The sequence below is a fragment of the Parasteatoda tepidariorum genome, chromosome 10, assembly GCF_043381705.1.
Source record: "Parasteatoda tepidariorum isolate YZ-2023 chromosome 10, CAS_Ptep_4.0, whole genome shotgun sequence".
Classification (NCBI taxonomy): domain Eukaryota; kingdom Metazoa; phylum Arthropoda; class Arachnida; order Araneae; family Theridiidae; genus Parasteatoda; species Parasteatoda tepidariorum.
Genome location: NC_092213.1, coordinates 18,529,959 through 18,539,732, shown reverse-complemented (window position 1 = coordinate 18,539,732; position 9,774 = coordinate 18,529,959). Strand labels below are relative to the sequence as shown.

General features: G+C 29.4%; 1 protein-coding gene across 2 annotated transcripts in view; it reads left to right on the top strand.

The window, feature by feature from the left end:
• LOC107437897 (spondin-1) overlaps window positions 1–9,774 on the top strand; it is a 45,722-nt gene that overhangs the window by 5,125 nt on the left and 30,823 nt on the right. For both annotated transcript variants that reach the window (XM_043045876.2, XM_043045877.2), the window contains exons 2-4: window positions 3,026–3,135; window positions 5,702–5,835; window positions 8,736–8,809. In XM_043045876.2, the coding sequence (XP_042901810.1) occupies window positions 3,026–3,135; window positions 5,702–5,835; window positions 8,736–8,809 (318 nt within the window). The remainder of the gene's footprint in view (window positions 1–3,025; window positions 3,136–5,701; window positions 5,836–8,735; window positions 8,810–9,774) is intronic.

Here is a 9,774-nt window from a genome sequence, read left to right as displayed (position 1 = left end):
ATAGATTTAATTTCATGCTTCAGTCTGCTTTTTCTTTATATTTCATTTTCTGTTTTTAAGTGATATATTTTTACTTATTGTGTTCTATTTTATTTGTTGTAATTATTTGGTAAAAGTTTTTGACTGCTTCTCGCACTATTGTATTGATATATTTTGCTTTGGCTTTATTCAATATTAAAAAGCACTCTTTTTCGCGGATGTGTGAGGTGATGAAAAGATTAAATCTTTTATTTTCCGAATTTTCAAAATTTTTCAAAATTTTTTTTGTCCATTTTACCAGATTTTGCTATTATTATTATTATTATTCTTTTTTTTCCCTTTTTTCATTGTTCTGTAATTTTTCCCCTGCTTTCTCCACATTTTGAACTGATATATATATATATATATATATATATATATATATACAGGGTGTTTATAAAGTCCCGAACCCATTTTGATGTTTAATAACTTATAAAATAAAAAAGATAGATTAAAATTAATAACATAAATGGTTAGATAGACGCAAAAAGTTTCATGACCCTTGTCAATGAACTTCCACGTGTGCCCCCTTCGTCGCACGGAGAATATCAAGTCAACAGTGAATTTCACGCCAGGTAGCGGCAAGTATGTCGGCATCCACAGAGGCTATTGCGGTTGTAATTCTGGCTTTTAGGTCATCAATGTTCGACACGATCCTCCTGTAAACATTGTCCTATATGAAAAAAGAAAAGAAAAAAAAAGAATAGAAGAAAAAAGTCCAGCGGCTTTATATCAGGTGATCTGGGTGGCCAAGGAATTGGACCTCCTTGCCCTCTTCTGGTGTTGGAAATACGAAGTTTTCCAACATGTCTAACAACATGTAAAACCAACATGTAAAAAATTTACTATAATACTTTTATTTTACATAAATAAATAAAAGAATAATAATTACAATTATTTGTAAAATTGTATGTTCCCACTGTTTTAAATATAAAGTAAGACTTTTTTCCTGAGTAAAAATACTGTACAGTGCGGAAAAAAACGACCACCTTGAGCAATTCTTCCTCTAATGTTCGGATTTTCACATTCTAGCACTCATTCTTATTGGTTTGAGGGGTGAAATATGCTAATCAATTAATGCGGATGATATTTTAAGTTACGAAATCTTTCGCAAAAACGTACTTTCTCTAAACAAACACACCTCATTTTCTAACGGATTCGGACTTCTGACTCAAAAAATATAGGGGTAGCTGCAATTTGGGAAATATACGAGTAGTTCCAACAGTTTGGTTAAGAAAGCAATCCAAAGTTGGGACACCTTAATCTAAATTTTATTTTTTGCGCTTTTCCAAAGCTTTTATCCAAAGATAATTCCATGCAAAAAAAGTTTTAGTAAGTATTTATTGTTTTTTATTATATTAAATAATAGTCTGAAAAATTAAAGGATTACACTTCTCTGCGCCATTTTAAAGTGTGTAATTTTACATGCCAAGATACAAAATTTGAGCATAATCAGTTGATTGTTACTGCGAAATCGAATTTTATAGAAATTGTGAAAAGTTCCCGAGATATGGTGAAATACGCAAAAAAAAGTTAACGTTAGGGGGTCCAAACTTTGGATAGCACTCCTGACCGTACTATAGAGTTTATATTTCTGAAATGGCGGCAACTCCCTGCATTTTGGAGGTCAAAAATCTGAATCCGTTGAAAAAAAAATATGTTTATTCATAGAAAGTACGTTTTTGTGTCTGATTGCGTAGCTTAAAATATCATCTGATCAATTAGCATGTTTGAGATCACCCCCTAAAGTCACTAAGATTGAGTCCTAAAACGTGAAGATCTGATCATTAGATCAAAAGCAAATATGACTGATCCATTTTTATTTTTTTTTTTGCGTACTGTCGAAAATAAGTTGCCATAAGAAAATTGAGGAAAAGCTAAAAAAATGAACTCATTTCTAGACCGATTTGTAACTTTTTTTTAATCATTTCAAACTTCATTAAAAGATGATGCTTTGATAGACTATGACATCATACGTTTCACCATAACAGCATATCAAGGGAATCATCAGCTGTCAAATGAAGTTGATGTTTATTTCTTCAAGAAGCACGTGTAATATTTAGTGCGTGGTCACTTACACGAGGAAGAAAATATTTTGGTTATTTTTATTCATTTTTCTTTATTATAATTTCCTTACATGGGATAAGGAAGTGTGCAAGTAATTTCCAAAAATTATAATTTTTAATAATGGCAAAACGCCGATCACTTTAGATCATTTCTTTAACAAGTAAATGAGTTATAATTAGTTACAAAACATACACTGAGATAACTGAGGAGAATTTTTTAAATGTATGGGGAAATAATAATATAAACATTATATTACCTGTTTTGTTTTCAATTATTATTTTCAACCTAAAATTGTACTTGATTTTTTATTAAGTTCTTAATGTTTTCATATAAAAAACGCTTTCTTAAGGGTTAAGGAATAACAAAAAAAATATGAAATACTATAAAAAAATTCGATTATAAAATTTCAATTTTTTTTAAATTTACGATTGTTTTTTTATATTACTTCCAACTTAATTTATTATATTATTTTCAACAAAAAATTAATGAAACATGTCTTAACTATTCCTTTTTCTCCGAAAATTAAAGAATAAAAATATAAGAAAATAGTTAAAAAAATCATAAATACAGTTCTTTTCAAAATAAAATGGATCTAGTAAGCAAGGATCTAGCAAAGTTGCAGAAATCTACTTGTAATATGCATAATTTAATAACAAAGTGAATTTATACAAAAATTTTATATTTTTTGGCCCATACAACAATAATTTCTACCAAAATTCTAAGCCTGGAGAAGCGTAACATTATAATTAGATGAAAATACATTAAACCTAGACAAAAATAGACATTAGACAAAAATACTACATATAATTCTATTTCTTTTATATAAAATCAGAAAACAGTTTGTGCTAGTTAGTGAATAAATCCCATAAGGTTATTTGCCAGCATTTTATTATATAACTTTAATAAGGTAGAATCAAGAATTGACATTTCTGTTTTTTAGTTACACTTCGAGGAAAACCAGGAAAGAAATTTCAAGGATTTCTACTGATGGTAGAACCCAAAGAAATTCAAAATGATATTTCTATGAGACAAGATGTGGGGTCGTTCCAAGTAATGTTTATTCCTATAATTTGTAAGATACTCAATTATTGTAATATAGATGAGAAAAACAATAAGTTTCATTTATTGCGCGCATAAGATGCAAGTAAATAGAGCTCTTAAAATAAGTTCAAAATGAAGATAAAACAAAGGAAAACTACAGACATATGAAAAAAAGGGGAGAAAGGGGAAAAGTTTTACGAAAATTACCACAAATAAATAAAATAGAACACAATAAGTAAAAATAACACGTAAAAACAGAAAATAAAAAACAGAATATAACGTAATCTATAAGGCTAGCAGCGAATTCAAATGAACTTATATGAGCGAAAAATTGTTCAAGAATGATTTAAAATATTTTCGTAACAAGATTGCCAGATTGCAAAATATGAAAGCAAAAGCGCAAATTGAGCGTAACTAGAGGAATTTTTTTCTAAATGCATTCTTACTGCATTAATGATGTGCGTTTGATTTGTTAGTTACCTACGAAATTAGTAATTTTCAGGCAAATTCGTGGTTATAATTATTTACTAAATTTTTTTTTACTTAATTTATACAATTCTTCCACGTGCAAATTCATTTCGGGCAAATCCGTGGCTAGAAGTATTTACTAAAAATTTTTTTCTTTGTTATTTTATATAATTTTTCCTTGTGCAAATCCATTTTGGGCAAACTCATGGGCAAAATTATTTAATAATAAATTTTTTTTGTGAATTTTTACAATCTTTCCATGTGCAAATCCATTTCGGGCAAATCCGTGACTAAAATTATTTACTAAAAAGATTTCTTTGCTAATTTTTATAATTTTTCTGTGCAAATTCATTTCGGGCAAATCCGTGGCTAAAATTATGTGTAAAACAGGCAATTCATGTTTCTTTCTCTTTTCTATTTTATATTTTTTTCTTGAATAAATACTTATTTTCTAAAATTACTTATTGTCAACTTCTTTAATTTATCCAGTATAATATTACCTTGCGCACATCCATTTTCGGGCCCATCCTAGGTAACTAACAAATCAAACGCGCTTCAATAATGCAGTAAGAACGCACTTTAAGACAAAACTCCTCCAGTTACGCTCAATTTGCGCTTTTGTTTTCATATTTTGCAATCTGGCAATCTTGTTACGAAAAAAGTTTTTAAATCATTCTTGAAAAATTTCCCGTTCATTTGAATTCACTGCTCACTTTATAGATTACGTTTTATTCTGTTTTTTATTTACTGTTTTCATGTGTTATTTTTACTTATTGTGTTCTATTTTATTTATTTGTTGTAATTTTTGTAAAAATTTTTGAGTGCTCCTCACACTACTGTATTGTTATATTTTGCTTTGGCTATATTGATACAATATTAGAAAGCCCTCTTTTTTTGCTGATATAATCGTGTGGGCTGATGAAAAGATTATATCTTTTATTTTCCGGATTTTTTTAAAAATATTTATCTTTTTCTTCCTTATTTCTTCCGGATTTTTATTATTGTTATTTTTTTCCAGTTTTTTGTTATTTTTATTATNAAGCATAGGCAGATGCTAATTTAATTCATGACATGATATATGTGATATATGTACTTTTGTGTTAAATATCATAAAATCATATATTTATATTTAATAAATATTTATATTTAGCAAATAATTTAAAACTTTTCTCTCTGATAGTTTAAATAATATAAAAAAGAAAATAGGAATTTTTTGAATATTGACAACCAGTTTAAACCTAGACAATCGATTTTGAGTTTTAATTTTGGCAGAGTATTTTTGAATCTTTAACAATTATCATGGAAGCCTTGTAAAAGAATATCAAATCTTATTATATGTATTGACATGCGTTCAATGTCAGCGTATCAAAACTTGCATTCCTCAATTTTCAAAAAATTATGTTACATACATTAAATATATGTAGAAAAAAGAAAATTTTTTGCGTCTAAATTATAATAATTATTTATTTTTTTTTTTTTGAAAAAAGCTTCAATGCATTATCAGTTTTAATCACAAATTTTTTTTTCAATATTCTTATATTAATTTTCACACTGTTGGCATTTCCGGCAAAATTAAATTCCTAGTGCACCTCCTAAATATATGTAATATATTCCTAAATATATGTAGAAAAAAGAAAATTTTTTGCGTCTAAATTATAATAATTATTTTTTTTTTTTTTTTGAAGAAAGCTTCAATGCATTATCAGTTTTAATCACAAAATTTTTTTTCAATATTCTTACATTAATTTTCACACTGTTGGCATTTCCGGCAAAATTAAATTCCTAGTGCACTTTAGCATCCAAATAGAGTCCCTGTGCTGCCATCTAGTGTGGCAGAAACTAGACGTCCAAATTAACATGACCAACGGTATCTCACCCATTGCGGTGGTCCTGAAAGAGTGGTTACCACCTCTGGAGAACGCACTAGGCCTGCTCGTCGGCAAGACCGATTGTGCAGCTCATTGGAAATAAAAAATATTAATTTTCACGAAACTATAAAACTAATTATTTAAATTGTTGTTTACTTCTTGACATGGTTCATGTTCACATTGAAGAGCGATAAACTAAATAAGTATTTCTTTTTCTACAAATATAACTTTTTTGGCAGCTTTTTGGAGATGTAGTGAGTAAATATTCTGAAGAATGTCCAAATACGATCGTGAATGCATCTAAGATAATGAAAAGTGAAATCCAGGTAATGTGGAGAGCTCCACCAGCAGGGACAGGATGCGTTGTATTTAGGTAAGTTTTACTGTTACTTTACTTTTACTTATTGCGAACAGTCCATTTCGGACTACTTGTGGCAAAAATGTAATAAATAAAAAGTTGTCCAACTTAAAAAGAATACTTCGTAAGAAAATACGCATTTAAAATGCAAACTGTTAATTTAATAATACAGCATATATCTAAATACAACATCCTAAATACTAAATACAACAGTACTTCCAATACTAAGGGCAATACTAAATACAATACTAAACACTAAATACTTCAATTCTAAATACAAAATTTATTCAAATTATGGATATGTGATTAAAATTTCGCTTCCTGCGTGATTAAATAAAATTATACTGCCAACAAAAATCAAAAAAATATCATATTTAGAATTCATAATAAGAATAAAATCCATCTAAAAAATTCTTTCGACATAAACTGGAAAAAAAAACTCTTGTATAACGTAAAATTTCTGACATTAATGTTGTCTGAGATTATCCGTCTGCTACGGAAAGAAAACAGGTTGACAGAAGTTTTCTGTAACGAAACACTACAGAAAATATTTGTACTCACCAGATATATTTAATAGTTCAGGATACGGAAGAGAAATTTGGCATGGAGGTAGCTGTATAGTTTCTAGCCTGCATTGTGATACATATTTTTAAAAATTTTATTGAATCTTTTAATTATTCCATTATTTTTCGCGATTTTTGAGGTATGGAAAACAAGCATGTTTAAAGGAATCGTCCTGGAAATTTTATTTCAGTTCCCTCGTCGTTAAAATATCACGCGCCCCCCCTGATATGAAGCCAACACCTCGACGGCCGTGCGAACCGTACGGCATCTGATTCAATGTATCAAATTATTTGTTGCCTCTTCGATACCAATGTTCCTAATAATCAAAAATGAAAAAAATATCTGTCCCCCATAGATGCAATATGCGTCAATAGTTACAGAGTTTGCTTGTTAACAGAAGTAATGTCTCGTTTGGCAGATTACGATGTAGTTTAGCAGCATATTTCCGTAGCTTTTGTAGAACAGAAACTTTCAGTCGGAAAGTTACAAATTATGTTTTTAACAGAAGCATTTTGCTGTGTAAGACTCCATTGGACTCTTTACTGCCGCGATTCATTGAATAAATAACTGTTTAATTTGTATAAAATACTTCAAAAAAGTATATATTAAAATATTGTTCATTCCATGCTGTAGTAATGCAGCTCATTTAACTTAAGGATTGATCTGAAATTGGATTGCTGCTTGATTTAAAAAAATTGCGAGCAGCAAAAATAGCAAAAGTGTAAAAAAATATACATATTTAGAATTCATATTGAAAACAAATTCCAGGTATAAGATTGCTTTAGTATAATGCGATATATTCAAAATACCTTTCCTTAAATATTAAGAATAACCAGGGAAATATTAAGTTGAAATAAATTATAAAACAAAATGTAAATTTAAACTTATTATGTTCAGATGGTTTTCCTATTTTTTTAAATAAAGCTAAAAAGAGTTTAGAAAATAACAAAGCAATTGTCTTCATTTATCAAGCTATTAAATCATACAAATTTTACGATTTGAATGAAAGGACAGAATGGAAATTTCATTCAATTTTTTTTAGTATTTTTAACACATTAAGATATGTAAATATTAATGTTAAAATAAATATTTAAATATGTATTTACTATTTTTTTTATATAAATAAAGCTCGCTGTTTGAAAATCATGAATCATAATAAAATTGTTGCATGGCAAATAATATTATTCAATCATTATTTCAATATGAATATTAATTCCTTTATTAAATAAAAAATTGACTTCCATTTTAGCAATCATTAGCAAACTCTCATAAATATGAACATTTGTAATTAAATAAATATTACATTTCCATTATCAATGTTGAATAATAAGTGAATTGAATGATGATCACTGTTTAATCTGTGACTGTTTAACAATCACTGGTATTTTTGTTTAACAATTGCTCAACGGGATACCTGCAAGTGACGTAGTGTGGCTATCACAATCCTGATTGGTTTTTGAAACGTGGTATTATCAATTGTTCGTTTCATTCCATTTAGAGCACGCCAAGCTTGTTAAGCATTAATTCTCCGAAGTGACACAGTCTATATTCCTTTAAAAAGATTTCAATTCTCTCACTATATATTTCCTACTTATACAAAAACAGGCACGAAGTCCTGTAGTACATAAACAAATTAATCATGCATCGAAGTTGCCAGGTACACAAATCAAAAAATGATTATATCACGGTTACAATAAAGTACAGAAACAATAATGAATTCCAGTTAAGTAAAAGATGTAGACAAGGAAGAATTATATTTCAATAAATTCGATGCGCGATACGACGTTGCATTTAATTAACTTCACGTTAATTAACATTTTAACTAATGTAGCTCAACTTTAACACACCATTTTGCTTAGAAGAGATCTGTTGGCGCTGACGTGATAAGTCACATCAGTGGATATCTGTGGTCTTCTTCTTTTAGAAGTACAAGTACCCATATTTAAATTTAAGAGAGTATGTGCACGCAATTCGACTTTCTGCAAATTCCTTAAATACAATTTTTTCAGTGAAAAAGTACAAGTATTTTAGAAAAAGTTTTTTAAAAATAGTAAACAAACGGTTGAAGCTCAGTGCCACGCCTACCGAAATTGAAACTATACGATGGATTGCGCTTAATGCATTTTATTTTTCGAGATTTAAATCTCTTTTTATTATCAGTCATTATTTTGTTCTTCTCTTCCCACCATTGTTCATGACGACTAAGAATATTCAAAGTTAGTATATACTGGAAAGCAAAAGTAATTGTACTTGTTACCAATATTATACAGTTACAATTTCTTATTTATAAATAGAAAATTAATTTTGTTTTATGAAAAGTAATTAATTGGTCCCATAAATTTTATTTTCAGAGCGATTGTTCAAGAAAATAAAGATTCTTGGTACATGGATGAAGGTCGCCTAGTGCAAATATTATGTGAAGAAGGTATTGAACTCAATTTGTTAAGCTTTTTAGTTTTAAATTCGTTACCGAAATTAGAGAAATACCGTGAATGTGTTCTAAACAAAATGAACATAAATTTATTGTTTATATTATTCAATTAAATAAGATCGTTAGGTGCAATTTCCATTTACTCTATAATCAACTATTTTTCCTCTGAATTCATGGAAATAACAACAAAAAACTTTAATTCCTTTACTAGAGAGATTTTGCAGTCCTTTTCATCCAGTTAATTTAGTATTTTTCACTTCAGCCAAGATTCACTCTGCCTAATCTCAATCGAACTGCAATTACTTAGCGCTTGCGCAGTGTTGATGTAGTTAAGAGGAAGGTAAATGCCAACCAGATATTATTCTATTTTTGGATCTAAGTATGCATGAACTAACGTTTGAACTTTTTCCCTTTACTAATTGTGAGAACCACATTACTCCCTTGACCTATTTAATAGACCAACTGCAATTACTAACGTTTCCCTTTTAGCATGAGATTTAAAAGTTCATCGGGAATTATTTGCAAAATTATCTCTAGCTTTTGAGAGCGAAACTCTTCGATTTTGTTGCTTTCCATGCAATGATTACTTAGTAAAATTTTATTTTGTTTTTTGCTTCGGCATGCCCGTTTATTTCCCCTACTCATATATATATATNGTTGTTTATTTACGTCGCACTAGAGCTGCACAATGGGCTATTGGCGACGGTCTGGGAAACATCCCTGAGACATGCCATCACAAATATCCGAAGACATGCCATCACAATTTTGATCCTCTGCAGAGAGAATGGCACCCCTGCTTCGGTAGCCCGACGATCTGCACGCGAAGTCGAGCACTTTACGGTAGAATAGTTTAATGAGAACCAATACCGCACACCCTCGGTCACTTCGCAGACTGATCCAAGTGGTCACCCATCCGCACTCTGACAGCAGCCAGTGTTCTGCTGGGAACTGTGCCTTTA